This window comes from Notolepis coatsorum (assembly GCF_963971535.1).
Source record: "Notolepis coatsorum genome assembly, chromosome: 13".
In the NCBI taxonomy this organism is placed as follows: Eukaryota; Metazoa; Chordata; class Actinopteri; order Aulopiformes; family Paralepididae; genus Notolepis; species Notolepis coatsorum.
In genome coordinates, this window is record NC_140177.1 from 110,133,542 (window position 1) to 110,149,953 (window position 16,412).

The 16,412-nt window shown below is 52.8% G+C and overlaps 1 protein-coding gene across 1 annotated transcript in view; it reads right to left on the bottom strand.

Annotated features, from left to right (window-relative positions):
- dnajc5b (DnaJ (Hsp40) homolog, subfamily C, member 5 beta) overlaps positions 1–16,412 on the bottom strand; it is a gene marked incomplete at both ends in the record, with an annotated part of 56,913 nt that overhangs the window by 20,227 nt on the left and 20,274 nt on the right. The window contains one exon of the mRNA XM_084327268.1: positions 925–1,102. Within this exon, the coding sequence (XP_084183394.1) occupies positions 925–1,102 (178 nt within the window). The remainder of the gene's footprint in view (positions 1–924; positions 1,103–16,412) is intronic.

The window sequence follows — 16,412 nt, forward strand, 5'->3', positions numbered from 1 at the left end:
GTGAGTCTCTCTCTCTCTCCAGTATGTCTCAGTGTGTGAGTCTCTCTCTCTCCCAGTTGTCAAGTGTGTGAGTCTCTCTCTCTCTCTCTCCTCTCCCAGTATGTCTCAGTGTGTGAGTCTCTCTCTCTCCCAGTATGTCTCAGTGTGTGAGTCTCTCTCTTCTCACCAGTATGTCTCAGTGTGTGAGTCTCTCTCTCTCTCTCTCTCACCAGTATGTCTCAGTGTGTGAGTCTCTCTCTCTCTCTCTCTCTCTCTCTCTCTCTCTCTCTCTCTCTCTCTCTCTCTCCTCTCTCTCTCTCTCTCTCCTCTCTCTCTCTCTCTCTCTCTCTCTCTCTCTCTCTCTCTCTCTCCAGTATGTCTCAGTGTGTGAGTCTCTCTCTCTCACCAGAATGTCTCAGTGTGTGAGTCTCTCTCTCACCAGTATGTCTCAGTGTTGAGTCTCTCTCTCTCTCCAGTATGTCTCAGTGTGTGAGTCTCTCTCTCTCTCTCACCAGTATGTCTCAGTGTGTGAGTCTCTCTCTCTCTCTCTCTCTCCAGTATGTCTCAGTGTGTGAGTCTCTCTCTCTCTCTCCAGTATGTCTCAGTGTGTGAGTCTCTCTCTCTCACCCGTATGTCTCAGTGTGTGAGTCTCTCTCTCTCTCCAGTATGTCTCAGTGTGTGAGTCTCTCTCTCTCTCTTTCACACCAGTATGTCTCAGTGTGTGGTCTCTCTCTCTCTCCAGTATGTCTCAGTGTGTGAGTCTCTCTTCTCTCTCTCTCTCTCTCTCTCTCTCTCTCTCTCCAGTATGTCTCAGTGTGTGAGTCTCTCTCTCTCTCTCACCAGTATGTCTCAGTGTGTGAGTCTCTCTCACCAGTATGTCTCAGTGTGTGAGTCTCTCTCTCTCTCTCTCACCAGTATGTCTCAGTGTGTGAGTCTCTCTCTCACCAGTATCAGCTTCATTACGGATCTCTTCCTCCAGGTCCTCAGGAGAGACGTAACTGTCTGGCCCCGCCCCCTCCCCAGGAGGCGTGGGCTTCAGCTTCCCACAGCAGCAGTTACAACAGCAGCACAGACAGCAGAGGCAGTAACAGCCTGTCAGTACTCCACATACGGCAAAGAGACCCTAGAGAGAGAGAGAGAGAGAGAGAGAGAGAGAGAGAGAGAGAGAGAGAGGATAGTTGAATTCCACTATTATTTCATTAAGTAAAAGTTATCCCACTGGGAATGACTGTTCTGCTCTGACTGTTATTTGATCATAGTTAGGTTTGTTTGACTGTTCTGATCATAATTCGGTTTGTTTGACTGTTCTGATCATAATTTGGTTTGTTTCACCTTCTCCATTGGTTTCTCCCCACCTTCAGTATAGATTTAATTGGATTGATACAGTTAACCAGGTTTCCAGAGGGACATATTGATACAGTTAACCAGGCTTCCAGAGGGACATATTGATACAGTTAACCAGGCTTCCAGAGGGACATATTGATACAGTTAACCAGGCTTCCAGAGGGACATATTGATACAGTTAACCAGGCTTCCAGAGGGACATATTGACACAGTTAACCAGGCTTCCAGAGGGACATATTGACACAGTTAACCAGGCTTCCAGAGGGACATATTGATACAGTTAACCAGGCTTCCAGAGGGACATATTGATACAGTTAACCAGGCTTCCAGAGGGACATATTGACACAGTTAACCAGGCTTCCAGAGGGACATATTGATACAGTTAACCAGGCTTCCAGAGGGACATATTGATACAGTTAACGAGGCTTCCAGAGAGACATATTGATACAGTTAACGGTAGGTTATGAATATAACCGTAGTTCTATGAGTATTAGTGACGCTCAGCGTCATCTGCACATATCTCACTTCGTGCATATGCACTGAATAAAAACTCACAAATGCACCTTTACATACCAACATCCGTCTGGCCACACCCCATCTGCTACCTACATAAGCAGGTGTGTGGCCACACACTAGGGCTGCACGATTAATCGTTTTTTTATCGAAATCGCGATTTGGAATGATGCAATTATCAAATCGCCAAGCCTGCAATTAAATTTTTTTTCTTTTTTTTTTCTTTAACCAGGAAGTCCCATTGAGATACAAGATCTCCTTTGCAAGGTAGACCTGGCCAAGATGACAGCAATAACATTTGCAATACATCACACAGCAATAAAATGTGCAATACATCACACAAGAACATAATAAATGTGCATGTATACAATACATCACATGTAAACACAAAGCAGAATAGTCTACATGATAGTAAAAGTGTATAATACAGGGTAATACAGTAATTTTGCAGTTGGGACCCGACTACAGAAAGCAGCAACATTCTTCTTGTAATTTTTTTTTTAAATATGTTATAATCGCATCGCAAATCGCAATCGCAATATCTGTCAGAATAATCGCAATTAGATTATTTCCCAAAATCGTGCAGCCCTACCACACACTCACCTCCTTCCCAATCTTTCACCACAAGGCAAGATCAAAGGCCGCAGTGGCGTCTAGACGCTGAGCGTCACTAATACTCATAGAACTACGGTTATATTCATAACCTACCGTTCTATATCGTATTAGCTTCCGCTCAGCGTCATCTGCACAACGGGAGCTGAGCGGGAGCTGAAGCTCTACAAATGTACCCCACTGAGGCCCCCCACAACCATCAGAACCGGGGAGGACCGAGCCCCCCGACCCTCCCTAATGGAGGGATACCCTCCCTATTGGAGGACGGGAGGGAGACGGATCCGACCGTGCGAAGAGGAACTCGAGCAACTCAACGCACAGGGTGAGCAGACCGTGGCGTGACCCCACGACTACGCACACGCACAACCCGCATGACACCAGGGAACGAACGGAAGGAACAAACCTCGTTACCGCCCCCAAAATCACGGGGTCAAGAGCAAACTCAACCCCGTGGCAAGGCCGTAGCAGCGGAGCGCGAAGGAAGACCCAGACCCAGAAGGGACTGGATCCCCCCGGAAAAAGGGGGCCCGGAGAGGCCAATGACACCACAGCATCAAGACCTCACCAGGCGGTCACTAGTGACACCGCCCCCCACATCGCCAGCGTATTCGGACAGGGCCCATCCAAGAGCGGGCCCTTCCCCCCACTAGCACGCCGCCTGGCACACTGACCCTGGCATACTCAGGCAGTCAGCATGGCTGTAACTCGAAGCACTCAAGAGGCTACACTACAGCGGGAGCAGGCAGCGCACCGGGGAGACGACCTCCAGAAGAGGTCGATCCCTCAATCCAGGCAGCAGGCACTTGACCCGAGCCTGGAGCACTGCGGACGAGACAGGCGCCAAAGGGGTCAACTGAAAACAGCACCCCGGCGGAAGGGGCGTATGCTGGCATTGTTGAGCACCATGACAAAGCCTCCACCAAAAAACCCAGAGGGGCCGAGGCAGAGAAGGCTGACACGATTGGCAGGCGTCATGAACGTGCAGGGGCACACTCAACCGGGTAACCCGGGAGTTGACTCCTCTCCAACACACCAGGGAATCAACCACCCTCTTGGTACCACATGCGGTGGTTGTTCCTATAACCCCTCAAGAACACACCTGCGGGTATACACTGGGTATACCGCAGTACAAGTGTTTCAGTTTTCAAAAAAGGGTTATCCCAGGCCTACGGGTCGACGAAAAACAACTTCGGACCGGGCCCGGCAGACCGAGATGCACACAGGGATGCCAGAGGAGGTCTATAAGACCACCCCAACAGCCCCCTCTCAGCCATGCATAAGAGAGGGGCGAAAAGAATGGAGAACCAGCCCCTTCATGACAGCACAGGGTACAACATGTACCCAACAAAAGGGTCTCCATAACGCCCAACCCTGTGACACCCGGGCCGACCCGGCATTTTTCCCCCTGAAAAAAGCACAAGTCCCTCAGGGTACCAGAACAGAAGATCTGCGTCCCCGGCGGACAACGGGTTAACTGACCTGGACCAGCGTGACCAGAACCAGTCCCGTGCCCTAATCACACCGACATCCCCACTCCAGGAGAGGGGGTAGGTACGCGTGTCGATCTAAAACACTATAGAGGGCGCCACCCAGGCGGTCCTATTCGTACCGCGCTCAGTGGCCCACCCCAAGGGCGTGAGACCCCTCTACCTATGCTTTGATCTATTCCGTTAACATCCCCCAGATATGAATGAGAATTCGTCGAGACCTAGTAAACTGGCACTCGGAAGAGAACTCCATCCCAGTTGCCCTATAAAAACGCCGTTTTAATAACAAGCAACCAAGGCGTACCAGCCTCATGCGTGATTCTTATCAGAAACACCCAGAGCCAGCACTATGTACGCGTCGAGACCCAAACACATCAATGGATAGTCTAACATAGGGCTGGGCGATATGACCAAAAACGTTATCGCGATAAAATTATTAAATTATTTTCATATAATTCGATATCGATAATTATCGTCGATATAATGTCTGTCAAGTTTAATTAACTTCTTATGCTGCTGCGAATGTCTCGAGTCGAGTTGATGTCGTCATCAGTCCGCGCACGTTAGCAGTTAGCCGACAAGCGGAATATCTCATGACAATGTAATAAATATGACACTAAAATACTCTCTTCCGCCACAATATATTGAAACGATGTCCACTGTATACCCACACTACTATAAACGTGGCCTCAGAATTCACGCCACACACATACTCGCCACGTAAATATATAAAACATTGCCGTGCAAGCTAGTTATCCTAGCCAGCCTGTTGCTTCTAAGCGGTGTATTCCATGACAATGTGCTAAATATGACACTAAAATACTCTCTTCCGCCACAATACATTGCAACGACGTCCACTGTATACCCACACTACTATAAACGTGGCCTCAGAATTCACACCACACACATACTCGGCACGTAAATATATAAAACATCGCCGTGCAAGCTAGTTATCCTAGCCAGCCTGTTGCTTCTAAGCGGTGTATTCCATGACAATGTGCTAAATATGACACTAAAATACTCTCTTCCGCCACAATATATTGAAACGACGTCCACTGTATACCCACACTACTATAAACGTGGCCTCAGAATTCATGCCACACACATACTCGGCACGTAAATATATAAAACATCGCCGTGCAAGCTAATTAGCCTAGCAAGCCTTGTTGTTGAGTGAGTCCTACCTCTGGGTCTCCTTCCGGGTCTCCTTCGCTCTCGGCCATCTCCTTCACCGATTGGTTGTTAGTGCGTGCTCATATCCAAGCTTGGAAAATCGATATATCGAAACTTTGCGACCACGTTTCATGTTTATTTCGAGGAAATAATTTATCGCGATAGTTATCGTTATCGTTTTATCGCCCAGCCCTAGTCTAACAAGACACCAGACATTGTTCCTCCAAGTCGCCTGGGAGAACGACAAGAAGCCGTCGTGCTTCATTTCCTTTCCTCTTTTTATTAAAAAAGAAAGAAAAAACACAGACTGACATGAATCCCTTGTGACGCGGCTGAGGGAAAAAATCTTTTCATTTTTACACCCCGCCAACCTCACCACAGGGAGGAGACGGGAATCCTCAGAGAGACTTCCCACGTGAGCCATGAATTGAAAAGTCACGGTAACATTGAGCCATGTGACCAACAGACTCAAGTTACACATACATCGAGCGTAGCAGAACACCAAGTTCCTACGCTCTGCCCCGACAACTTGACAATAACAGAGAACCACACATGGGTCTGTAAAAAACTCACGGAAGCCGTTGTCCAATAGAAACGTGCCCAGTGACGTATTCTATGACGGGGGGAATCCCATGACTCAACTGCCCGTGATAGGTGCGGAGTCAGGGAACCCCCCCCCCCCCCCCGTGCCAAGCTGCCTAACAGCTTGGCCGGACCGAATGAAAAGAGGGTAAAAAAAACCCGACCAATCAGAAGAGGGAAGGAGGGGTTTATCCGGTACCCCCTCGCAAGCCCAACCCTCGAATACGACAACAACAAATAGCCATATGATACCTTAAGTAGCCAGTATGCTAATGAACAGCGATAAGCTAACTCAATGCACGCTAGACACAGACAAGTCTGTGAACAGGGTTTATAAAAAGGCCAAAGTTTTATATGTGTGAACACGACACCCGTGTTTATGTTGCAAGAACACAGAAGATTTGACAGAGAGAGCGGCCTAAAAGACCGCGGTACCCTTACACACACGAGCATTACTGCAGACCAACACAACAGTGTTGTGGCTCAATATCACCGTTTAAGCAACAGAACACACAACTAACCTCTACCTTTATATGAAGAACCTAAGTCTTCAGGTCGAGGAAGAAAAAACCCTTTCGACCGAGTGTAAGCTGCAGGCCTTGCTTAAGCAACATGCAATGTAGCGACCAAACAAGACTATAAGTCTAGTCCTCCTATCAAACCCACACTAGCGAAGGTTCACACATCGTATCCCCATCATATGTAGTGAATAAACACACCGTTTGTAACAAAATACAGGGACGCTTTATTTGACAAATCATATGTTGGGCCGGGAAGGGAACAGGGGGAAAACAATAGGGGGAAAAGTCACTCCTAGCGACGCCTGCCACGAGCCGCTCGGGGTTTGCCACCCCGGGGAGCCCCGGAGGGACGGTAAAGGACTGGAGGCTGGTCTCGACGATCCCTACCGTCACCTCCGAGCGTGGATGGGCCGGCTGCAGTGGCCGAGGCGCCCTCTCTCCTCCTGGCCTTCTTCGCCGAAGGGCCAGCAGTGGCGGTGGTAGCGGATCCCCGACGACGAGCCTTCCGCCTGACTCCACCAGCGACATCGGGCGGGGGGAAATGAGGCTGGAGCACGGACCACTCCTCCTGCATTTCCCTGCAGGTTGAGGTCATCAGCTGCAACGCCGACCCGAAGAGCCCAACATCGGAGAGGGGTGCCGTCAGAAGTGGTGTCCTCTTCCTCTCCGGCACACACGCCTGCTCCAGCCAAAGGTGGCGCTGGGCTAGAGTGGCCAGGGCGCCTACTTTCCCAGCGGCGACGGCCTGCAGCTGGATCAGATGCAGGATGGCTCCGGCCGCCTGGGCGAGCTGATCACGTTGTACTTCGGTCAGCTCCGTACCGCCCGTCATTATCCCGGACATGAACCTCGCTAGCTGCGCGATGTTAGACGTGGCAGCCAGGGATTGAGTCGCAGTGATGAATGACTGGTCACTCCAGTAAAATGGGCAGACAACGCCCGTCTCCCTCACAGGACGACCCCATAAATGACCCCATAAATGACCTATGAGATCATCAGGGACAGGAACAGGCAGTGGCTGAGGCAGCGGCACGCCGTTTGCAACTGCCGCCGCCGCCATGAGCTCGGGGGAACAAAGCACGCAGTTCCCCCTGCATACTTCCCCCCACCGAGCCCGCGTCCCTCACATGCGGCAGACTACTGGACATCGCAGAGCCACATTCCGATGTGGCTGATAGCAGGGCATCCCGCCGCTGAGTCGGAGGTTCTAACCCAAGATCAGCGTACGAGGGACCCCAAGGAGACATATCACCCCCTGCCAGTTCATCCTGAACGGGAGGCGGACATGTCTCCACCGGGGCGTCGAACAAGAACCCATCTGCCTCTATCATGTAGTCCTCAGTTTCCATCGGCCACGGAGAAGCAGACGCATCCTCATCCGGCTCCAGCAACTCCCCAAAACCAGGCCGTTCGCGTCTGCGAGCCACCATCTTACGACGGGAGCGAGCAGACGCAAAAAGGTTGCGTCTCAAATCCTCCGCCACCAGAGGAGCCGGCCGCCCAACAGCGGACGACTCTCCGGCGGCAAAGGAACCAGAGCAGGAACCAGGCCATCTCACAGGAGACGGCGCTGGTGCACCAGCTCCTTGGAGAGGCAAGCTATCCACCGGACGCCTACCGGGCGCGGATGCCGTCCACGACAGTGGCGTCAACCCCGCTCCAAGATGCACGGCAGAGGAGGAAATGAAGAACCGCTGGTGAAGGGTAACGTTGCTAGCGCGACCCCCCGAGGTAAACATTATGACTTAGCTTTTTTCTTTGTAAAAGTATGAGAGAAAGAAAAAAGCAAGAAACAATGTAAACACGTAACTCAACTTTCTTCAGCTAAATACCCTTGTCAAGTGATTGGTATACAGGCACTCTCTTGTGGTGAAAGTGAAGAAGGAGGCGAGTGTGTGGCCACACACCTGCTTATGTAGGTAGCGGATGGGGTGTGGCCAGACGGATGTTGGTATGTAAAGGTGCATTTGTGAGTTTTTATTCAGTGCATATGCACGAAGTGAGATATGTGCAGATGACGCTGAGCGGAAGCTAATACGATATAGAACCAGGCTTCCAGAGGGACATATTGATACAGTTAACCAGGCTTCCAGAGGGACATATTGATACAGTTAACCAGGCTTCCAGAGGAACATATTGATACAGTTAACCAGGCTTCCAGAGGGACATATTGATACAGTTAACCAGGCTTCCAGAGGGACATATTGATAGAGTTAACCAGGCTTCCAGATTGACATATTGATACAGTTAACCAGGCTTCCAGAGGGACATATTGACACAGTTAACCAGGCTTCCAGGGGGACATATTGACACAGTTAACCAGGCTTCCAGAGGGACATATTGACAGAGTTAATCAGGTTTCCAGAGGATCATATTGACACAGTTATATAGTCGTACTGGCGAATCGCGTCCTGCTCTTCGCCATCGAGATATACCTCATCTCCAGTACCTACTGTACTTCATCAATGAATAAAACAAATGCACCCAGCACCTGCCAGGCCCTGCCCTAGTGACGTACTATAAAGCACTAGGCGTGGTCACCACTCGCCCTTCCTCTATTTCGTTTCCATCATGGCGGATGCTTGCAGCCTGTGAACTAGTGTAATGAAAAGTTTAGAGAAATTGCAATGCTGAGTATTCGCCGGAGATTTGCCAACCCCTGGAATCTTTGGCATGTTCCGACGGCGCTCGTATGGGTTCTGCGACTCTGCAGCTGGATGCATTTCGATGCATCTCCGCATCGAGTCTGTACTGGGGTCTCTTCGTCTTGTTGACAGCATACAGAGGGACGGCGTGTGATGTGTAGTTATCGAGCTACCTCACACTCAGGTAGGATCTGAGCCACTAGGCATTAACGCTGGTGTTAGTAATGCTGCTTGTTGTTTTGTTAGACAACCGAGTTGTATATCGGCGCCAGGGGCAGGATGTCTGGGTAAACGTCCCTCTGAGTTGGACGTTTTCCAGGCGATCTTGGGGCGCGCTGCTAATACTACTGCTATAATGCTGTGTCACTGTTCTAATGTTCCCCGCTGTGGGATGTCACTAGGCATGACAATGCTGGCGTTGGTGATGTTGCTCGAGTTGTCCCGGGAGACAACCGAGTTGTATATCGGTGCCAGGGGCAGGATGTCTGGGTAAACGCTGTTGTTTTACCCGTTACCCTGGAGCGCGCGGCTAACGCTATGCTATTCTGGGCTACTGTTTATGTTTGTCTCCCCGCTGAGGGAATGTCTGTCTACACTACAGTCTTCCCTCCTCTTAACTATTCATGCTGACGGTCAATCTGTGTTTACTGTGGGAGTATTGCGGGGGGGCTTTGTTTACCTTTTCATGGGTGAATGGGCTGAGGTCTAGGGCTGGTGTGCTGTTGTGAATATATAAATGATATGCGGGACTGGTTCTTTGGTCCGCATCCCATTAACGTGTGTATGGGCTAACCCATTCTACAGTATATTGGTGGTGTTTAGTTCATTTATTAATTTATTCATTAACCCCTTCATGGTGCACACCACAGTGGAGGTTGCTGGTTGCAATCACCACTGGTGCTCCATGTTTAGCGTCAGTCCTTTGCCTCTGACATGTTGAAACAGTGCCATGAGGTGGGTCGGCCCGGCGAGTGGCTGGTGGGCTGTTAAAGCCTGTACCGCCACGGTATGGAATTGGCAGCGATTAGTAACTTTGTTCGACTTGCTGTTTTTTCTGTCAAAAATGGTGTCTGGTGGCGGGGCCATGAGGGCCAGCCGACGTCGAAACATCGCGCGGGGTTGTTGACGTTATTAGCTTTGACCTAGCCGCAAGCTATAACCGCAGGGAGGTTCCCTCCTCAGGGCTCCCCTCTCCGCAGAGGATATTGGTCTTCTACTGGAGCGCGGGCGGTATTTGTCCTAGGCCCCACACCGCCTCACGCCGCGCAGCCAGAGGTGAGAGCACGGCCTCGTCAGCGGCTATGGCGAGGCCCTCGACAGGCGGCCATGTTTCCCCGCCAGAGGTATCCTGGGCGTTGAGTCAACAGGTGTCCACAAGGCCGACAGCCTTGGCGGCCGAGGGATCAGCCATGTTGGATGAGCTCGGCTTGGAATATACAAGCCGTCGCCGTCCTGCCGCGAGCAGCCCGTTCCCTGATCATTCCCTTCCCCAACACCAGCGGAAAAGGTGATAGTTTTAGTTCATTGATCTGATGTCAATATCTTATATATCTGTGCTTAGGCTGTAGGCTGCTCTCTGTGTCTCCCTGTGCATGTGGCGTGACCTGATGACCTCTGGCTAGAGGCTCCTTCTACACAGGGCCCCCTGTTCATCACACGCACACACATGCACGCGCACACACATGCACGCGCACACGCACGCACACTCACGTGCACACGCACACACACTCACGTACACACGCGCACACCCAGCTGTCGCCCATGAGGAGTTATGGAGATGTTGGTCAAGAATAGGGGCTCCCTGAGTACATCTGGACCCAATTAGCCCCCCTTCTTCTGACCAAGCACACACACAGCCTAGCACACACACACCCATACATACACACACAAACATATACACACATACACCCCTCCCTTTCTCGCTCTGTCCAAGAAGGTATAAATATGTCATGTAATGTGGATATTCTGCCCTTCCTCCTTCTTCTGGTGATGTGCCCGCGCGGGGTAACTGTCTTCTTCTCTAATGAATAAAAGCTCCGTTTGAGAAATACTCTGTCTCCGCTTCGTCTTTCGGCCGACTGGTCCACTGGCAAATCGATTAAGAACTCACGACCAGGGATAGGCTAATCCCTAACAAATGGAGGTTCCAGTGAGAATTGATGTGTTCCAGCCGCAACCAAGGACGGAACGGGGAATGGAGACGCGGAGGAGGAGAAGCAGAAGATCCAGGCTTTCACTACCAGCTGTCTGCAGCGCGTCTGAACCAGGGGTGAGCTACCAACGGCAGCCCCTCAGACGTCCGTGACCAGACCACCAGACGACCGGATGACAGGCAGGAGGAGACGAAGGACAGACGGGCCAGGATGAGAGGCTGACCGGAGGAGATGGCAGCTGTGCGATAGGCCGGAGAGGAACACCGCAGCCAGGCACCGCGGAGACCGCAGATCAATCACCGCTGATCGTCGTCTACGACACGCAGTTCATCCACGACTAGAACGGGGGAAGCGACAGCAGGAGTGACACTGAGCTGAGTTGGAGTGACGGTGGGGCCGGCCGGCGAGAGGTGGAGGGGACAGTCTGAGACACTGGGAAGGCAGCGGACCGGAGGAGGCACGTTTGCCTAGGGGACCGCACCCTGGAACGGGAACCAGCTCAGGAGGAGACCCACATCCCCTAGAAGACGGGACCAGGGGTGCACTGTAAATAGAGGGGGGGTTCCTCTGGGTTAGGTGAATGAGTAAGGGGGGTCCGACGGGGTTACGTGCTATCTTCTGTTAGGTTGCCGGAATCTGTGTTTCTCTCTTTCTTCTCTCTCTCTCTCCCGCTCTCCCCCTCCCTCTATCTCTCTCTCTGCTCTCCTGATGTTGATTGTCCCGTCTGGTATTGGATGTGATGCATGTAATGAGGTGACAATCGACGGGTACAGGTCCATCAATGAACTGTTGTGTTTGACGTATGTATTTAACGTCAAAAAGGGGGATTGATAGTTTTAGTTCATTGATCTGATGTCAATATCTTATATATCTGTGCTTAGGCTGTAGGCTGCTCTCTGTGTCTCCCTGTGCATGTGGCGTGACCTGATGACCTCTGGCTAGAGGCTCCTTCTACACAGGGCCCCCTGTTCATCACACGCACACACATGCACGCGCACACACATGCACGCGCACATGCACGCACACTCACGTGCACACGCACACACACTCACGTACACACGCGCACACCCAGCTGTCGCCCATGAGGAGTTATGGAGATGTTGGTCAAGAATAGGGGCTCCCTGAGTACATCTGGACCCAATTAGCCCCCCTTCTTCTGACCAAGCACACACACAGCCTAGCACACACACACCACACACACACCCATACATACACACACAAACATATACACACATACACCCCTCCCTTTCTCGCTCTGTCCAAGAAGGTAAAAATATGTCATGTAATGTGGATATTCTGCCCTTCCTCCTTCTTCTGGTGATGTGCCCGCGCGGGGTAACTGTCTTTTTCTCTAATGAATAAAAGCTCCGTTTGAGAAATACTCTGTCTCCGCTTCGTCTTTCGGCCGACTGGTCCACTGGCAAATCGATTAAGAACTCACAACCAGATATAGGCTAATCCCTAACAAAGGGGCTCTGATCGTTTTCCTTTGGCTGCGGGCCGCGAGCCTTCGTTGAAGCGCATGCAGCCCCACGTTTCGCTTCTCATGGGGACAGGGGCTGACACCCAGTTGATGGCTGAGCCTGGGTCTGTCCGTGAGAATGTTGTGCTGTCAAGCGGCTCCCACACCATAAGCTGTGTTTGGTTGAGCCTGGTGTTACGTCTGTCAACTACAAGTGTTGTCAGCACGGGGGCTCGAGACCTTTTTGAGGCACACAGTGCGGGCTACACCTCGCCTTCGCCAGGCCGGGTATCATGTTGGTGCCTCCCACTCCTGAAAGATTGGCAGTGGTCTCGCAGGTGCGCGTGATTTGGGTGGTAGTAATATCACTGCAGTGCTACGGTGTGTAGGAACCCATGGGGGCCTCACACCTTGCATGTCCGGCTGCAGAACAACTCCTCAGCATGTTCTGGAGGGGTGTTCAGTGGGGGAGCTTTTGTCACCTAGACTGATGTCAGCTTCCCCCGTATCAAACCGGCCTTTTCTTTTTATTTTCTACTTTTTCCTCCCATTTTCAATTTTTCTCCCATCCCAATTTCGTATCGTCCAATTCTACCCTCCCCTGTCTCGAACGCTGTTAGGCCATGCCTCCCATAAGCCGGCTGCAATGTGGACGAAGCCTTACATCACGTGTCCCCTCCGGTACTCGAGGAAGCAGCCGTCGCATCTTTTCACCTGCACAGCGCGATCTCTCAGCGGCGGGGGTCTGCGTGGGAGGGACACACCGCCCCCGTCGCTTCCTGATTCTGCTGCGCAGGCGCACCAACCGACCTGTAGAAGTCGCTGTCCACAACGTCCGATCCCCACCCATCAGCTTTCCCACCCCTAACACTGCCAATTGTGTTAGTATGAACGACCAGCCAAGCTGATAGCAATGCGGAGAGCTGGGCTCGAACCCAGCGTCTCCTGCATTGGTGGCGAGCGCCTTGCCCACTACACCACTTAGCCGCTCACTAAACCGGCCTTTTCTGTCGGGGTTCCCCCTTGGGTGCGATTGCCTCGTGGGTAGTGTCAGGGTCAGATGTCCCGACTCCACGGAACGCTCTGCTCGCACGGGTCCAGGGTTGGCTACGCACAGCGGGTGGGACCGGGCCGCCTATCTACAGTTCCTAGCGGACCTGCGCCAAATGGCGGCGGGTGCGTTGGGAGTATCATCACATATGGCTACAGCAGTACCATATGTCGAGGTGGATGGAGAGAACGCTGAGGCGGGGACTTGTGTTTACACAACCCCACCCGTTTTCGGGTTTGGTACAGACCCTATTGTCAGGGTCACCAGCAGTGACAGCTCTGGTCAACGAGATCCAATCTCTGTGGACGAAGCAAGCCATCGTCGTGGCGTTTTCCTCCCGGTATTCTCTGGTGCCCGAGAAATCGGGAGGGGGGGGTGTCAGACCCATGCTGGACCTGTCCCATGGGAAGGTTCAGCATTTTTTGGATCGTCTCCTACCTGTTGAACACAGTCAGGTGGGGGCCTGGTTCTCCTCCATAAACCTGTAGGATGCGTATTCGCATCCCCGATCTTCCATCCTAGGGCTTACCTACGCTTCCTTTGCAGGGTTAGCGTATGAGTACCAGAGGCTGTCGTTCGGCTTTTCTCTGGCTCCCCGCATCTTCACCAAGTGCGTGGAGGCCGCACTGGGGCCTCTGCGTCGTCAGGGGTTACGAAGTGTATTCTGCCCTGACGACGTTCTGGTCCTTGGCGGTCAAGGTGGATCGTCAGGTCTCATACCAGGCAGGTTTCCTACCAGCCTGGGGTTTGCTGTAGACTGGAAGTAGAGTACTCCTCTTCCCAGTCAACGGGTGGAGTGCTATGGGCATCCCTCTCAGAGCGTGTTGTCGACACGCTCGGAAGGTTCCGTCCTAGGACGGTTACGCCGCTGTTCGTGATACGCCTGCTCGGTATGATGGCATCTGCTCATTCCGTGGTCCCTCTTGGCCTCCTCTTCACCCCAGGAGGAGGTTACGGAGGTGTTTTTTTTCCAGTATGGAAATAGACCCGGTGAGAGGCAAGTGGAAGCGGCTAAGGTTCCTGTGTCAGTACTGGGGGACCTCGCCCCCTGGGGAGGGCCTGGGGTCCTCACCAGGGGGGTCCCCATGGGCAGTAGGCTGTCACACGTCACGTTTTTCACCGACGCCTCCCTCGCTGGAGACGTGTCAGGCCAACGCAGTAGGGGGCAGCTGGCAAGCCATGCTGCCCGGTCTGCGCTACGTTCAATGTGTTGGTATTGAAGGCGGTCCTTCTGGTCCTCAAACGGTGTTGATCAGGAAGGACAATACGACGTCAGCGTCGTATATCGACAGACAGGGAGGAGTACGCTCCCCCCGTCTGCACCGGGCGGCGGGCGGCTGGCTATGGGCGTTCTCCATCTGCGCAGCCTGAGGGCTCTCCACATCCCCGGCAGGGTGAATGTGGGTACAGGTGTGATGTCGCGGGGCGGTCCTCACCCTGACGGGTGGGGATTACGTCCGGACATGGTCAGGCAGGTCTGGGACCGATGCCGTGCCGCCTGGGGTTCTTTCCCCCCATACATCTGTTAGGTCAGTTGTTGGGGTGGGTATGTTGAGGAGCGCAGGTCCTTGATCCTGATTGCGCCAGACCGGGGCGCAGCTGTGTGGTTCCCGGTCCTGATCCAGCTCTTGGTAGCCCCGTCGTGGCCTGTTCCTTGGTCATTGCGGGCCCTCTCTCAAGCACACGGGTCTCTGTGTTGGTTCCCTGTGCTGGGCCAGCCGCTGATGGTTTGGCTGGTGAGAGGGTGAGTCTGGAGAGGATGGATCCTTCTGTGGTTGGTACCATCCGGAACGCGCATGCTCCCTCCACTATCGCGGGTTACGCAGGTAGGTGGCGTATTTTCCAAGAGTGGTGTAAGGCCACCCTCTTGTGAAGCGTTTCCTGCTTGGCGCTTGGCGCCTTAAGCCGGTGAAATGTTCTCTGGCTCCGAGTTGGGATCTTCAATTGGTCCTCGTCGGTTGTCTGAGGCCCCCTTTTGAGCCTCTTGAGCAAGCGCCTTTGGAACAGCTGTCGTTCAAGACTGCGTTCCTGCTGGCCATCACCTCCGCTATGCGCGTGGGTGAGCTCTGTGCTCTCTCGGTGCGGCCTGAGTGTCTGTCTATTCGTTTCGATAGCGGTGCCACTCTGAGGCCTAACCCAGTCTTCGTGCCAAACAATATCCGAAGCTCTTTTGCGGTTCAGGCATTTTCATCCGCCTCCTCACGCTAGTGAGTTAGAGGCGAGCCTTCACCTGTCATGTCCGGTCCGGGCTTGGGGATTTACCTCAGCCGTACTCAGGGCCTCAGGGCTACCGATCAACTTTTTGTCTGTTGCGGTGGCTCTCGCGCTGGTAAGGCACTGTCGACCCAGCGCCTGTCCCATTGGTTGTGCGAGGACATTGCCCTTTGCTACACGTTGGCTGGGCTTAGGAGGGGCCTCGGTGGAGGACATCTGTGCTGCGGCCTCATGGTCCTCCCCGGGTCCCTTCGTAAGGTTTTACCTCGTGGACATGACCGGGGGTTCTGTCTCCCAGGCGGTTCTGAGGTCTGGAACCTCCCCTGCTTCCCACCTTTCGGTGGGTTAGCAGGGATGTGTGGGTGTGGACCACAAGGTGTTGTGTCACACGTGGTCGCGCCTGTGCTGTGCGTTTGGAGGTTTCTAGTTCCCTCTTTTTCGCACTTTGGTGGAGTTGACTGCCGCCCCCTCTTCACTAGGAAGGAGGGGTGACGGGACTCCCCTCCCCCTGATGTGGGCTTTCGGGTCCTCAGGGGGTGCATTTGTCGGTCCTCGCGTCTGCTCTGTCCCCATATCTCGATGGCGAAGAGCAGGACGCGATTCGCCAGTACGACTATATAACGATAGGTTATGTATATAACCTAGTTATATGAGTACTGGCTGAGCGTCCTGCTCT